Source organism: Acomys minous (genome assembly GCF_964271855.1).
Source record: "Acomys minous genome assembly, chromosome: 13".
Classification (NCBI taxonomy): domain Eukaryota; kingdom Metazoa; phylum Chordata; class Mammalia; order Rodentia; family Muridae; genus Acomys; species Acomys minous.
This window is the reverse complement of record NC_140495.1, coordinates 104,360,908-104,377,160: the sequence shown is the minus strand read 5'-3', so window position 1 is coordinate 104,377,160 and position 16,253 is coordinate 104,360,908. Positions and strand designations below refer to the sequence as shown.

At 50.0% G+C, this 16,253-nt stretch overlaps 2 protein-coding genes across 2 annotated transcripts in view; both read right to left on the bottom strand.

Moving 5' to 3' along the window:
- Positions 1-16,253, bottom strand: part of TSPEAR (thrombospondin type laminin G domain and EAR repeats) — a 59,798-nt gene extending 43,545 nt beyond the window's left edge. The window contains exon 1 of the mRNA XM_084752002.1: positions 16,037-16,253. Coding sequence (XP_084608128.1) covers positions 16,037-16,192 — 156 coding nt within the window. The 5' untranslated portion in view covers positions 16,193-16,253. The remainder of the gene's footprint in view (positions 1-16,036) is intronic.
- On the bottom strand, positions 9-8,581 carry LOC311580435 (uncharacterized protein). The gene is made up of 2 exons (XM_084752029.1): positions 7,726-8,581; positions 9-456 (listed from the first exon to the last, which is right to left on the bottom strand). The coding sequence occupies exons 1-2, from the start codon at positions 8,071-8,073 to the stop codon at positions 268-270; spliced, it is 537 nt and encodes a 178-aa protein (XP_084608155.1). The 5' UTR covers positions 8,074-8,581; the 3' UTR covers positions 9-267.

The following is a 16,253-nucleotide window of genomic DNA, read 5'->3' as shown; positions in this document are numbered from 1 at the left end:
CCAAGATGTTATGGGACAGAAGAGGTTTTATTGAGTGCTCAGGAGCCAAGAGTCACACAGATGAGAACTGAAGCCAGCCAGATTGGGAGTGGGTGAGGTGGAACAGCCAGCATATCCAGGAGCCAAGGCAAGACAGTAGCTGGGGGACACTCAGGCTCCAGACCTGGCTGGGCTGGTGAAGGAAGGGTGAGTGTGGGTGAGACCAGAACACCCAGCTGGACCATAGGTCAGGGAAGACAGCTGGTCATCAGGCTCACAGCTAGACCGTCAGCAGCATGAGGAGGAAGGCCCGCAGCAGACTGGTTCACAGCAGACAGGTGTGCAGCAAACAGGCACACAGCAGGACGGCTGGCAGGGGGAGCAGGTGCAGCAGGCTGGCTGGCAGCCAGAGCAGATGGAGACACAGCAGACTGGCTTGCAGCAGACAGGTGTGCAGCAGACAGGTGCACAGCAGGACTGCTGGCAGGGGGAGGGTGCGCAGCAGCTGCTGCAGCCAGATTGGCAGCAGGGGCTGGACACACAGCTCACTGGAGTGCAGACGAGGGTCAGGCAGGGGGCTGGGGCACAGCAGCTGGACTGGCAGCAGCTGGGCTGGCAGCAGCTGGGGGCACAGCAGCTGGGCTCACAGCAGCTCTCTGGGCAGTCGTCCACCTGCCAGGAGGAGTGGGTGCAAGCATCAGAGCAGACAGACATGGTGGAGGTGGCTATGGCCAGGTTGGCTGTTAGGAGTGTGTGAGTGTGTTGAGGGACTGTGTGAGTGCTGGTGGAGTGTGTGTGTGTGTGTGTGAGGTGCTCTGGGCTCGGGGTTTTTATCCTCCAGGCGTGTTTTGCTGCGGGAGGCTCTGCGCCCTTCCTCTTCCTTGTTGTTCAGTCTGGAGGGTGCTCTGTGGGGCCCAGTCACAAACTCCTGTTGGGCTGGTCACTCTGCTTGGGCCTATGCCTGGGGACACTTGGAACATGGTCTCCCTGGGCTGTCTGTCCTCTCTATCTAGTGGTCACCTGTCATGGTTTTGGAGATGACCCTTAAGCTCTGAGGATGCATTCTGTGTCCCCGGCCTCTGACTTCAGTAGGGTGGCCTGGATGGCCTATGCCAGGGAAGTGAGCAGGTGGTGGGGGTGGGGGTGGGGGGCAGGGTAAAGGGTGGGGGAGGGGAAGCCAGCCCTGATAGCAGATGCTCATCCCAGGCATACCTTCCTGCATCCCTGAGTCCTCTTGCCTTCCCCTGTGATGTGCAGAATAGCACCGTGGGTGAGAGACGGCGTTCAGACCTCACGCGGCCAAGTCTCTCACAGCGTGGAGGCCTCCCTAGAGTTCTCAGTTGCAATATAGGGTGGTGGTTGGCAGGGCCACTGTCATCAGAACCTCCCAGTAAAGTGACAGACCAAGAATCGAAATGAAAAGAAGCACACATGCCTCCCGAGAGCTGGGATTAAAGGCGTGCACCACCACCCCCCAGTTGGACTAATTTTTTTTATGGGGGGAATTTTAAAGATAGCCTAGCATCGGGCTATGGCATGGTTGATGCTCACTGCCTTACTCCAGGTTTACAGTGAGAATTCTGAGCCAAAAGCACGGCGGAAAGACACGGAGAGTGCACAGTTGAGCGAGAAAAGGTGTGGACAAGAATTTAAAGTCTCCGACAAAGCAGCTGTGGACACAGCAGATGCCAACAGAAGCAGTAGCAACCGCTGAAGAGATCCAGGCAAATAAGGAAAAACTCCATACTGTGAACTGGGGTAAAGGAGAGATGAGGCCTTGAGAGTGAGAATGTGTCTACTCCCGGGCAACTTGCTCCAACAAGACCATCTAAGTTCTTCCATGCAGGTACCCAGAGGCCGCTGTGCCTGTGGGCAAGGAGGGCCAGGCGAGGCTTTGAGCTGAGAACCCAACCTGCTGTCAAATGTCTGTGTAGTGCTGTGATTTTTAGGCATACAGAGTGTGAGAGTTGTAATGTCATGGAGCATGTGTCGAGATTCTAGCAAGCCTCAGGGGTGGGGGCGGGGGCGGGCAGGCAGCGGCGGCACTGTCTCCATGTGAGCTTGTATGGCCTGTGCAGGAAGCTGCAAAGGTGAATCCCAAGCAGCAAATGGGGACCTAGAGAAGTTCTAGAATATTATAATGGGGGCCCCAACATGATGGAGATGCCAGGAATAGCAGAAGTCTGTTGAGGAAAGCTGCAGGCATGAGGTAGGGCTTGCCAAAGATGTGTGCTGCAGCCAATAGAGCTGTGGGCAGCACCACTCAGCTCCGGAGCCCAGACAGCATGAAGTTGCGATCCCGGACTCAGAGCTAGGGAGTTTGCCCCACTGGGTTTTGGCTCTGCTTTGGTGTGGCCTTTCTTTGCTTGTCTGCTTGGCTCCATTCCTCCTGTCTCATTGGGGCTATTTCTATGTTGGCGTATGTGAGCAGGGTTTGATTTCACAGGGGCTCACAGTTAAGTGTCTCACATTTCAGATGAGATTTTGGACATTTAACAGTGTTGAGACCGTCGAGGCACTGTGGGGACTTTTGAATTTGTACTCAACATATTTTTTTGCTTTGAGGGATGGCCACGAGCCTGCGGGGACAAGGGGCAGAATGCCACCAACCAGAATGTCCTCCTGTGGTCCTATGTCTGCACATCTGATCCCCAGCTGATGATGCAGTTTTGGGAAGGTCGTGAAACCTACTGGATGCAGGGTCTAGCTGGCAGATGTAGGGGAGTAGAGGTGGGGCCTGAGGGTTCCAGATGAACCCTGCTTTGGTCCTGAGCTCTGTGCTTTCTGGTGAGGAGCCTGTGCCCACATGCTTCTGCTGCTATGAGCATGCACGTTTTACCAACCATGAAGGACTAAAGCCCTCTCCAGTGAGAAGCCACAAGCAATCTTTAAGCTATTACCACTAAAGTAACTAATTCAATATCTATCCAGCCGTATCACCTGCTAGATTAAGTTATATTACGATAGATGTGGAGAGCCTGGCACAGAGAGGTTAAGCAGCCTGTCTCCGCTGCACAGTAAGACACACCAAAGCCGGATATGGTGGCGCACGCCTTTAATCTCAGCACTTGGGAGGCAGAGGCAGGCAGGTCGCTGTGAGTTCAAGGCCAGCCTGGTCTACAAAGCAAACCCAGGACAGCCAATGCTAACACAGAGAGACTCTGTCTCAAAAAACCAAAACCAAACCAAACCAAACCAAACAAAACAAAACCAAAAACAACAACAAGACACACCATGATTCCCCACATTCCAAAATAGAAGTCAGGAAGTAAGAAAGAAAATGTAGCCCTTGGAAGGGAAAAACAAATTAGCACCACGGAGCCTCTACCCAATGGCTTCAGGGACAAACACAGCAGGTTCCTTCAGACACAGAAGGAAAAAAAGATAATAAACAGTGGGCGCTTTGCCAGGACAGAGGATGGCAATTCAGTCACGAGGGAGAGAGAAAAAGAGAAAGACCGTGCAGGACAAAAAAAAAAAAAAAAAATCACCAAGAAATGAGGTGGCTTGAACAAGGATGACCCCCATAAACTCTTATGTCTGAATGTTTGGTCCCCAGTTGGTGAACTGTTTGGGAAGAATTCGGAGGCGTGGTCTTATTGAAGGACATGGTATGCTACCAGGGGGGGCTTTGGGATTTCAAAAGCCCACATCATTCCCAGTCAGCGCTCTCTGTTTCACGCTCGCTCGCTAAGGTATAAGCTCTCAGCTACTGCTCCAGCCATGCCTGCCTGTCTGCCTGTTGCCACATTCCCTTTTGTGATGGCCACAGACTCTAGCCCTCTGGAGCTGTGAGTCCCTGAATTCAATGCTTTCTTTTATAAGTTGTCTTGGTCATGGTGTTGTCATGGCAATAGAAAAGCAATTAAGACAAGAGATAATGGTTATAGAGCTGGAGGGATGGATGGTTCAGTGGTTAAGAGCATTGGCTGATCTTCTGGAAGAACTGAGTTCAGTTCCCAGCATGCTTATCAAGTGCTATAACTCCAACACTCTGTTCTGAACTATACTCATGTGCATAAGCACACACACACACAGATACACACACAGACACACACACAAACACACAGATACACATACACACACACAGCACACACAGACACAGATACATGCACAGATACACACAAACACAGACACACACACAGATACACACAGACACACACAGATACACACAAATACAGACACACAGATACACACAGACAGATACACACAAACACAGACACACTCAGATACACACAGACACACACACACAGACACACACAAACACAGACACACTCACAGATACACACAGACACACTCACCGATACACACACATACACAGACAGACACATAGATACACAGCACACACACACACACACACACACACACACACACACACACACACTTTTTAAAAAATCTTCTTTTAAAAAAGAAAACATCTGGGGACACTGCCTTAGCTGAGTGTATAGGAGGTGAGGGACGGGTGAGTAAGCAAGAACACTGGTCTCTGAAGGACTCCAGGTGTGCAGGTCACAGAGGTACCTGCACATCATTGTGTTCTGCAGCATTCTATACAGCCTACGTGCCCATCAACAGGCACGGATAGGTAGAGTATGTGAGTGTACACAGCCGAACTTCACCCAGACACAAAGAGCCAAGGAAGTCATGTTGCTTTGAAGGAAATGGCAAAAAACAAACAAACAACAAAAAAAAACCCAAAAAACAAAAAACAAAAGCAACAAAACAACAACAACAAAAAACCTTGGGTGTGGGAGTAGTGGGGCGCAGTGGCAGAAAGCATGGCTGAAGTCTCAGTTATCAGTGGTCCTGGGTGTAAGCGTAAAGTTAGATGGATTTCATGGTGTTGTGTCGATCGCCCTGGCTCTAACATCCCGTCCACTGCCAACATGACGGCAACCCAGTGAAGTGACTGCATCTTAGACACGACGCGTCAGCAGTTTTTTCTGTTCTTGTAATGAATGAGGTTCATATAGCCCATGGCTGTGGAGGCTGAAAGCACAGCAGCAGTTCTGTCACGGTCTCCCTGAAACTGCACCGTACCATGGTGAATGGTGACCTGGAAGGAGGTCATCTGAGGGGAGGGGAACCCCCGTGATGTGAGAAGAGGTTGGTTCTCACCTTCACCGTGCCTCACCTCTCAATAGCACCCACCAAGGACCAGACTTCCAAGACAGACTCTGGGGATGCCTTCCAGCCCACATTCAAACAGCACCACGGGAAAACCTAGTCAATTCCACACATGTGTGCTTCCATTTTCAACCTGGCACAATGGGTTTTGCCTGTGTGGGGGCTGTATCTGCCGGACAGTGCCATTAGAGCACGCCAGGGACCCAGGTAAGTAAGGGTCGTGTGTCAAAAAGCAGGAGAGCAGAGCCACTGTGTCTAACTCAGGAATCTCCCACACTCATCCTCAACTTCAACAGATGGAAAATAAATGTGATTTCGCAGCTCAGAGTAAAGCCTGCAGCAAGGAGACCATGTCCCACACAGACTCACACTGTCAAAGTAGGTGATGGATTCAGGGGTGCTGCATGGGCACAGAGCCTCCCAGGCCATGGCTGCTAGAAATGGGGTTCATGCACTCTCCACACCCCAACTGTTTTCACTCAAATGGCCAAAGGGCATTCTTTCTTAATTGCAGCTCTCCAGATGAGGAAACAAGCTTCATTTCCACACCCCTCCAAGGAGGGAGTGGCCATCTTCCATGGCCAGGCTGGCCATCGACAGTGGGAGACCCACAGAGGTGAGCCATGGTGTCAGGTGCTGGGCAAAGAAAGGACTCAGGTGGCACCTGTTGCCTGCCCCTCTTGCCTCCAAGCAGGCCTTGGAACTTGGAAGGAAACTGACTGAGCCCATGTCCACTGAGAGGCTACAAGGGGCTGTCCCTTCAGGTAAGGGACACAGTACATACCACAGCAGCCCATGTGGCAGGGGGCAGCTGGAGCACCGAGCCATCTGCCTGTCAAACCACTGATTCCTGTTCTTCTGGCAAACCTGTGACTTGAAAAAATGATTTGTGTGTATGTTTGCATGTGTGAGTGCTTGGATGTGTATAAGAGAGTATTAGTGTGTATGTGTGCTCATTTGAGTGTGTGTTTGTATGTGTGAGCATGTGTATGAGTGCTTGTGTGTATTTGCATGTCTGTGTGTTTGTGTTTGTGAGTATGTTTTTGTGTATGTGAGTGTGTATTTGTATGTGTTTATGTATCTGTGAGTGTGTGTGTATGTGGTTATGTGTTTGGTGTTTGTGTGTGTGTGTGTGTCTGTGTGTTTATGTATATGAGTACTCTGAGTGTGTATGAGTGTTTGTGTGTGTGAGTTTGTGTGTGTGAGTGTTTGTTTCTGGGTGTAAGTGTTCTTTCTTGCTACCTTGTGGGATCTGAGAATCAAGTCGGCAGGCCTCCTCCTAAGTGCCTCAGCCCTTGAAGGTCTCACTAGCGCCCTCCCCCCAACTCATGTGTTCTGGGTGGTCCTTGGGACCAAGTGGCAAATCTCACAAGGCTGATCATGGCTCCTGGTGCTTTCGGCACCTCCATCCAAGGCCTCCATCGGTGTTCCGCCAGGGACAAGACCATGACTCAACCAAAAAGGACAAGGAACACAAGGAAACAAGCCACCAGAAGCGAGAACCAGCAGACACTTCTGGTAACAGAAGCGGGTCCCAGAAATGACCAATGTGGAATGAGCAGTCAAATTGGAAAACAAATAAATGTAGAGGCTTACAGAACCAGACTAGCATCAAAAGCTCTTCTGGAATCTTGTTTTATTTTATTTCACAAGAGTAGAAGATAGTGAGTGAAGGGCAGCGAGGACAAGGACGGCAGCTGAGTGGCTGAGGGAGGTCACAAAGAAGGAGACTCGGACCAAATGAGCTCTGAGGCCTGCACAGGGAACAGGAGTACAGAGCAGGGTGTCACGCCTTGGCTGAGGCCTGCTTGCCCTAACTATGGCAGGGGTCTAGTAGCCACAAGGGGTCTCCCTGGAGCCTGCTGGGTAATGACTACTTCAGAAGAGCTGGGCACACAGAGAGAAGACAACCAAATAGCCAGTGGAAGGCCAACACTGGATGCAGCTTGATGTCAGGGTCCCTGAGAGTTTGACCCCATGCCACATGAGGCCTGTGCCGATGGGTGGCTAGATGCCCTAGGGAGGCCTTGGAAGGCTTACAGGACTCACGGCTAGTCATCTGGTTACAGGAGAATAGCCACTATCTGACCAGAGGAAAAAGAGTGTGGGAAAGGCAAACCAGAAGATACTGGGAGCTGAGTAAGAAGGCATGGGCACAAGGTTGAGCCCAGTTGTGGGGAGCAGGACCACTTGGTTCAAGGCTCTGCAGGTATCAGATTTACACCTGGGGACTCTGAAGAATGAGACAGGTCAGCAGCAGCAGGACTTCTGGCCTGAGGAAAGGCCACAGCAGGCCTGGCGGGAGCAGGCAGGGCGGCACAGCAGGGACACACAGGAGGAGGCTGGGCGGCAGCAGCTGGGCTGGCAGGAGGAGGCACAGCAGGAGGAGGTGGGCACACAGCAGGCGGGTCTGCACACAGGGCGGCAGAGCAGGGACATGTTGGAGCAGGGCTTGCAGCAGACAGGCTTGCAGCAGACAGGTGCACAGCAGGATGGCTGGCAGCATGAGGAGGATCCAGAGCAGATGGGTGTGCAGCAGACAGGTGTGCAGCAGACAGGTGCGCAGCAGGATGGCTGGCAGCATGAGGAGGATCCACAGCAGACAGGTGTGCAGCAGACAGGCTTGCAGCAGACAGGTGTGCAGCAGACAGGTGCACAGCAGGATGGCTGGCAGCATGAGGGTGTGCAGCATCCAGATTGGCAGCAGGGGCTGGACACACAGCTCACTGGAGAGCAGATGAGGGTCAGGCAGGGGGCTGGGGCACAGCAGCTGGGCTGGCAGCAGCTGGGGACACAGCAGCTAGACTGGCAGCAGCTGGGCTGGCAGCAGCTGGGTACACAGCAGCTAGACTGGCAGCAGCTGGGGGCACAGCAGCTGGGCTCACAGCAGCTCTCTGGGCAGTCGTCCACCTGCCAGGAGGAGTTGGTGCAAGCATCAGAGCAGACAGACATGGTGGAGGCGGCCATGGTGGGGTTAAGCAGGAGGAGGGTGAGTGTGTGAGTGTGTGAGTGTGTATGTGTATGTATGAGGTGCCCTGGTGGCCGCCTTTATACTCCTGGGCTGCTTATGTTGTGCCTCAGCTCCTGGCTTCCTTTTCCTGGTCATGTTTGGACTCAGACTGCTGCCTCACTGTTGATGGGTTGTCAACAAATACTGTTGCCTGGCGTTGTTTTTTCCCCTGGGAGAAATTCCACCAAGATGCTCAGATTGCAGAGGAGGCGGAGATGGCAGCCACCAAGTGACTGCCTGGCGGTGTCCTATCGCAGAAGTCTTAGTTCTTGGGGGCAGCTTCTTTGCTGGAGCAGAGATGGAACACCCAGGCTGTCGGCTTTGGGCATGGTGGCATGTGCTTCTGGGCTCTTGTTCTGTAGGACTTGCTGTCTAGGGGTGCCTCCTACTGTCAGTGGGAAATCGAGGTCACCCTTGCACCTGTGGCAGGCCTGAGGGAGTCTCCCTGGAACAGAGGTTGGCTCCCAGTAGGTGTGAGAAAGATTCAGGCTGCCTGGCATCACGGCAGTGACTGCAAGGGTGGATTTCCTTAGGTCACGGCTCAAGTTGAGCTTCTCAGGATCCCGTGACAGTGCTCATAATGGTCAGAGTCCTTTGTCCCCGCTGAGCTCTGGCACTCAGAGCTCCTGTTGACCCATGGGCATCGAGAGCTCCCTCCCTCAAAACAACTTCACTGGGGGACTAGGACGTGGTGCGAGGACAATTTATTTAGTAGAGTCTTGTCCCGCGGACCTGCTAATGCTCAGAACTGCTCCAAGCCTGGCAGACACCCAGAGTTCTGGCTGCTTTATCATTCCACGGTGCCTGGACTCTGCCACATTTCTGGGGGAGGTGGTCAAAGATACATCCTTGGGGATACTATGGGCTGCGGAGTCTCTAAACAGCTTCTCACTCTATCAGGGACTGGTTGGGATGCGTGGGCGGCAGGGCTTGGAGCCAGGTTTATTGTAAGACACCAGCCTTCGCACTCAGGGAGCTCAGCAGATGAGACAGAACCATTCAGGAGATCCACAAGAGAGTGTTACAATGAGGGAGCGGAGCCCAAACCCAAGGGAAGATCTTAAAAACCGCCAAGGGAACCATGAGAGCATCAATAGCCAGCCTCGGCTGGACACCTGGAGGCCAGAGGCAGTGGGTGAGAATTACAGAGAAGGCAAAACAGAGGCATCCTGATAAATCAAAGAGACTCCACTGTCAAAAGAGCAGCTGGGTACAGTATGGGAAAAGATTTGTATTAGTTGCATAGCCAACAGAAGGCTAATATCTAAAATGTATAAAGAACTCAAAAAAGTGGGCACCAAGAAAACAAATTACAAATTTAAAGTGGAGTGCAGATCTAAACAGAGAGTTCTAGAAAATAAAACACAGATGGCTGAAAAACAGAGATGTTCACTATCTGTTGTCATCAGGGAAATGCAAATCAAAACTATTTTTGAGATGTTATCTTAAACCGGTCAGGGTGGCCAAGGCCAATAAAACAAGTGACAGCACATGCTGGTGAGAATGTGGGGGAACGGGAACACTTATTCATAGCTAGGGTATGTGTAAGTTTGCACAGCCACTGTGGAAATCAGTGTGGCATGTCTTCAGGAACTGTGAATAGATCTGCCTCAAGATCCAGCTGTACCACTCTTGGGCATGTACCTAAAAAGGACTCTACAGCCTACCACAGAGACACTTGCTCATCCATGTTCATTGTTGCTATATTTATAGCAGCCAGAAACTGGAAACAGCTTAGATGTCTCTCAGTGGATGAATGGATAAAGAAAATGTGGTACATTTACACAATGGAATATTACTCAGCTGGTAAAAATGAAACAATAAACTTTTCAAGTAAATTGATGGTGTTAGTAAAAAAAAAAAATCATCCTGACTACGGTAACCCAGATCCAAAAGGCCAAGTACGATATGCACTCACTTACATGTGGATGTTCATCGTTAAATCTTCAATAAGCAGGATAAAACCCATGCAACCCCAGAGGTCAGGTATGGAGAAAGGCATTGGATGGAAGGCTAGTCCACAGAAGGGGAAAGAGAATAGAGTTATGGATGGACAGGGAGGGGCTGGAATGGGAAAATTAAGGAGAAGGGAACAGAAAAGGAGGTAAGGAAAGGCACATAAGGAGGGACAACTAAAGCTAAGGACCATTTTGGGGTGGGGGGGGGTCACTTGGGAACCCACCACAGCTGAAGCTTCTTAAAATATATACACATATGAAAGAAATAGAAATGGAATCACCCAATTACAGGGGAGACAAAGCGCCGCCTAGACATCTTGTGCCACCAAATGAGACCTCCAGTGCTGCAAAACGGGTCACATCTAATTGAGTTGTTGGCCAAAGGAGCGCCATGGAAACCCCCAAATAACTCAAGCTATTGCCAAAGCTATTGTTTGCTCACCGCATAGTGATGGTAAGGCCCTATTGCTGAAGATAACACCTGCATAACTCATTGAATATGGAGACGTTGAGCTGGTGCCTACCTAGAGCCTTCACCCTTACTGAGAAGTTTCATGGTACCAGAGGAGAAAAGTAGATGCCACCCCTGTTGCAAATCCTTAAATCTACGATGATAATCTGTCCACAAGATACGCCGGAGCAATAGTGGCACAAAAGTTGTGGGAATAACCAACCATTATTTGATCGGATATCCATGAAATAGAACCCATGCCCGTTACTGCTTGGATAGCCATGGACCTAGAGGAAAAAAAATAGATGAATACTATTGTTCTGCTAAAGGAATTTAGTAATAAAATGACTCCTGATGATGTTCTGCTATACTCACAGATCAGTGGCTTGTTCAGCCACCATCAGAGAAGTTTCCTCCTGCAGTAGATGGAACCAAATACAGGGACCCACAACAGGGCAATGAGCAGAGAGTGAGAGATCTTGGAACACTCAGCCCTAAATGGATGCCTGCATCAAATCCCTCCCCTTAGTGCTCAGGGAACTGTGCAGAAGAGGAGGCAGAAAGATGGAGGACAGCAAGGAAGCCAGGCCTTCTGAACACAACGGAACTGATGCACATGTGAACTCACAGAGACTGTAATAGCATCCATAGGGTCTACACAGGTCTAATCCGGAGCTGAATGGGGAAGTAGATGCAAACCCCGGTTATAACTCCGACTGATAACCACACAAAAAGGAAAAAATCGCTTTATCTGAGCCTCACTGGGTCTACCAACCACACTTAAGAGGCAGGCCTCATGCCTAGCGGCAGATGGCCAACACAAAACAAACTCAAGAGTAGTTTAGGAGATATTTTTCATCTCATAATATTTTGTCTGAGTTATTGGACATTTTCCTTAATTTTTTACTTTTCTATCTATACTTTTTATTTATTTATTTATTTATTTATTTATTTATTTATTTTCTACCTTACACCTCTTTTGCTTATATATTATGGTTTCCAACTTTGTGTTTTTACTAGATTTCTATGTGAGTAAATGTGTGTGTGTGTGTGTGTGTGTGTGTGTCTGCATCTGTACACAATTTCTGTGTTTTTCTTTGGATCCTTTGCTTGTTTGTTTTGTTTTGCCATGTTCTGGGTTGTTTATATTTAATTTAACTTACTCTATTCACCTGAAGGTGAATCCATAGGAGAAGTCAACTGGTCCAGAAGGGGTCAGGAGATAACCAACCCAGAAGACAACAGGCCACTTAGTCTCCATCCTGCTCCAAGACTGTTTAAAAACCAAACCTGCCCAGGGGTCCCGCTCAAACTAAGGCACCAGCCAAGGACGATACAGGCGGTAAACTTCAAACCCCTACCCAGATCTAGCCAATGGTCAGAACATTCTCCACAGTTGAGTGGAGAGTGGGATGTGACTTTCTCATGTACTCTGGTGCCTCACATTTGACCATGTCCTCTGGAGGGGGAGACCTGGTGGCACTCAGAGGAAGGACAGCAGGTTACCAAGAAGAGACTTGATACCCTAGGATCATATACAGGGGGAGGTAATCCTCCTCAGTCACAGTCATAGGGGAGGGGAATAAGGGGGAAATGGGAGGGAGGGAAGAATGGGAGGATACAAGGGATGGGATAACCATTGAGATGTAACAAGAATAAATTAATAAAAAATTTAAAAAAAGTAAACCTATGGGCGAGTCATTATAACACCCTTGTTCTTGCTAGGGTTTATTTCTGCTTATGCGCATGTGCCTGTGAGAGGACATGTGGGCACCTGTGGAAGCAAGAAGAGGACATTGGATCCCTTGGAGCTGGAGTTACAGGTGGATGGGAGACGCCTGACATGGGTCTTGGGAAATGAATTCGGGTTTTCTCAAAGAGCATTAAGTGCTTTTAACTGCTGACCTATTTTACAAGACCCGGGGCCTTGGGGTCTTAGGATTTGTAGATACAATATATACCCTAACAAGACCACTGACTGTGCAAAGAACAATATACGGCAGCCATATCTTTTGTGTGCAGCTGTGCATATGTGCTCATGTGTTTGCGCGTGTTTATGGTATATGTATATGTGTTTGTGTGTTTTCACATGTATATGCATTGTGTGGAGGCCAGAGGTGACATGAGGTGCCATCTTCCCCAGCCCTTCACATTATTATTATTATTATTATTATTATTATTATTATTATTATTATTATTATTATTTTAGACAGGCTCTCTTACTGAGCCTGGAGTTCACTGATTCACTAGCCTGACTGTCCAGAGAGTCCAGGGATCCTCTTGTTCCTGTCCCCCACAGCACTGGGATTGCAGACACTCCCTCTAGGGATTCAAACTCAGGTCCTTGTGCTTGGGTGGCAAGCATTTAACCACTGAGCAGTCCTCCCCAGCCCTGGGGCAATCGTTTTCTATCTCACTGGAACTGAATTAGTCTAGATGTGGAGCTGCTTCTCAGCGTGTGCAGTTCGTGTTCACGGAAGAGCTAAAAGCAAAGGCATCGAGTAAAGCTCAGTAGAAACAAAGAAAGACGTGTCAAAGTAAGGTGACGATTTAAATACCCCAGCTTCAGTAGAAGAGCAGCTAGCGAAAGGACTGAGAAAAACAGAAGACTTTCACACTGTGCTAAGGTGACAAGACGCAGCGGATCCCTGCAGGGGGCCTCTCTCAGAATCCAGGCGTATGTGATGCTGGCGTAGGGGTGGGGATGGCATGGGGGTAGATGTGAGTGGTGTGGGTGGTATGAGGGTGGCTAGGGCGGGTGGTGTCAGTGTAGACATGGGTGGTGGTGGTGTGGGTGGTGTGGACTCAGACAGTGTGTGTGTGTGTGTGTGTGTGTGTGTGTGTGTGTGTGTGTGTCTGTGTGTAGCTCTGTCTACACAGAACACATATGGGGAGAGAAATCATACATCGGATAAGCTCAGGCAGGACCAGGACAAAACTACAAATCAATGATAGGAGAAAAGAAACCAGAAAACTTTACAAATAAGTGAAACTGAATAGTATACCCCTTAAACAACCAAGAGTCCATAAGAGAGAATAAAAGGAAGACAGTAAGATGTGCTGAGATGACGAAACAAAAACGCAAATGACAGGCCTGTGCTAGCTATTGTCTCAATGCAGCGACACACCACCTGGTAAGAGCAACTTCAGGAAGCAACTTGATCTTTGCTCATGGCCTGCGGGCGCCGTCCATCATGGCAGGGGAGGCATGGTGATGAGAGTGCGGGGCAGCTGCTCCGTCATCTCCTCAGTCAGTTAGCAGAGAGAGAGATGGATGCTACTGTTCAGCTTACTTACTTTCTTTTTTATTTTATTTTATTTTCATTCCAGCCTGTGGGATGGCGCCAACACACTCAGATGGCTCTTCCCTCCTTGGTTAATCCTGTCTGGAAACACCCTCACTGACATGCCCAGAAGCGTGTCCTCTGGGTGATTCCAAATCCTGTCAGGATGACACTGACCCTCAACCACCACAGTGCAGAGGCAGCGCACACTCTGCAGTGGGAGAAACAGCTGTGGGCGTGTGCCGAGAAAGGCCTTGGGACAGTTACCCAAGAGGAGCTAAATAATAAGGCTGGGAAACAAAGGCCCCGGTGGAAACAGACCAAGAAAAATCCACCATGAGATGGATTGTAGCCTAGCTAGTGACCCATGATACCTTGGTCACGTCAAAGACCCTATTCTCAAATACAGTCACATGTGCAGGTCCAAGGATTCATTCCCAGAATCTCCTGCGGGGTCACATTCAGGCCACCTGGGAGCAGAGCAGCACACCTCCATGTTTCCCTCATACCGCCCTCAAAGACAAGCATGCAGGCTACCACCTCTGTGACATGGTCAAAAAGTCCTCAGAAAATCCAACAGCAGAATCTAGCCCCATAGAAACGGAGCTGTGCCCCTTCAGTTTGTCACGTACCTTTGTGCTAAAGGCTTGGTGCCAGCTTATCATGCCGTTGGGTGGTGGTGGTACCTTTAAGAAGTGGAAGTAAGCCAGATGTGCCCTTAAAGGGGACCATAGCCCCTCTCTTTGCTTCCCAACCACCCGGAGTGGGCAGATTCCTGCTACACTCCCCATCAAATAATGCAACAACTGTGGGAATAGCCTGGCAGTACCTCACAAGTCACAGAGTACCTACGTGACTCAAGAATTGTACCTCTAGCTTTGTCCCCAGGGGCAGGGAGAGTGAGTCCACACAGGACATGAGTGTTGACAGCAACAGTAAGCCTGTGTGTCTGCCAGTTGCTGATCAGAGAGGCGATGCAGTGGGGATCGTGTGTGCACACACAACGGGACGTTATTCAGCTACGACCAGGGATGCAGCTGTGCCACACAGTACCACATGAATGAAACCGGGAGGACATATGCTGAGCTATCAGTTATGAAAGGTTGGATACAATGATCCACTTATGTAAAATGTGCAAACCAGATCAACCTACAGGCATGTGGAGAGATTTGCAGTAAGAGACGAGGCGGGGCCACGGGGATTAGGGGAAAAGACACAGGGTTTCTTATGCAATGATCAAATTATCCTAAAAACCGATTGCAGAAATCCACGGTACAACCAAAACCATTGAGCTGTTGCCACCTGTAACTGTTCAAGCGACCACTGAGCTGTGAATAGCCTGTGACCACGTCAACAGCCATCAAGCTGTAAACATCAGAGACCATCCTAGTAACCATGGAGACAGGTACACCCATGATCTTACGGGCCTCCTTGGAGCTCTGCAAGCCCAGGACCACTCCAACCGCAGTCAAGCTCTACATATCTGGGCTCACACCAGTAACCATGGGGCAGTGCACACCCATGACTGCAGGAGCAACCATTGAGCTATGCAGAGTCTTGGCTAGGTCAACAGCCATCAGGCCACCCAAACCAGTAACCACGTCAACAACTGACCTACACAACCATCGCCTTAGCAGCAACCACGGGGCTGTGTGAACCAGTGCCTACAATAACCCCACTGAGCTGTGCATAATCAGGACTACATGAACAGCCATTGGGACATGCCCTTTCTTAGCTATACCAACCACCACTGGGTTGTTCAGACTCTTGACTCTACCAACAACGTATCAGGCTTTGAAAAACCTACTCCAACATCAACAACCTCGGGGTCACGCAAATCCACAACGACATCAACACCCATCAGGCCATACAAACCTGCACATATACCACCAACCTCTGCACAGTGCAAACCTGTGACTATACCATTCACCATTAGGCTACACAGCCCTTGGCTGTTCATCAACCTTCAGCTGTGTATACATCAACAACCATCCCACTGCGGAGATCAACCCTGCAACTGCACCGACAACCATCAGGCCAAAGGTTGCACTGACAGATTGATGGGGCTGTGATGTGGGCAAGGCAACTCCTCCTGACCCAAGGTTCCTATAACCAAGTAGCTCTCTGTGGCCTGGGTCAGCCCAGCACTTTGTGGGTGTCAATGCTGGAAAAAAAAAACAGGAAAGAAAGTCGGGCCACCCTTACAAGAAGAAAAACTGCCACTGACCTTGGGTGGAAGGTTGGGAACTCTCAAGGTGACGACAATGGAGAACTCTTCAGGGAAGAGATCACAGCTGGAGAAGATTCTAGAGGCGGGGAAGCTCGTGGTACGGGGCTTGGTGGCTGAGAACTGGAGGCCCCGCACACCCTCCGCCTGCACCATCCGGATCCCACTTGTAGCACCATTCAAAGGGACCACCTCTGCCAGGATATCCAGGGGACGA

Bases quoted from the DNA above. Each gene is read 5' to 3' on its own strand.
- LOC311580435 (XM_084752029.1), bottom strand. From the start codon at position 8,073: ATGGCCGCCTCCACCATGTCTGTCTGCTCTGATGCTTGCACCAACTCC. The intron at 457-7,725 runs GTCTGCTGCACA...CCCTGCCAGCAG, and splicing joins CACCTGTCTGCTGCAAGCCT to TCCTGCTGTGCACCTGTCTG.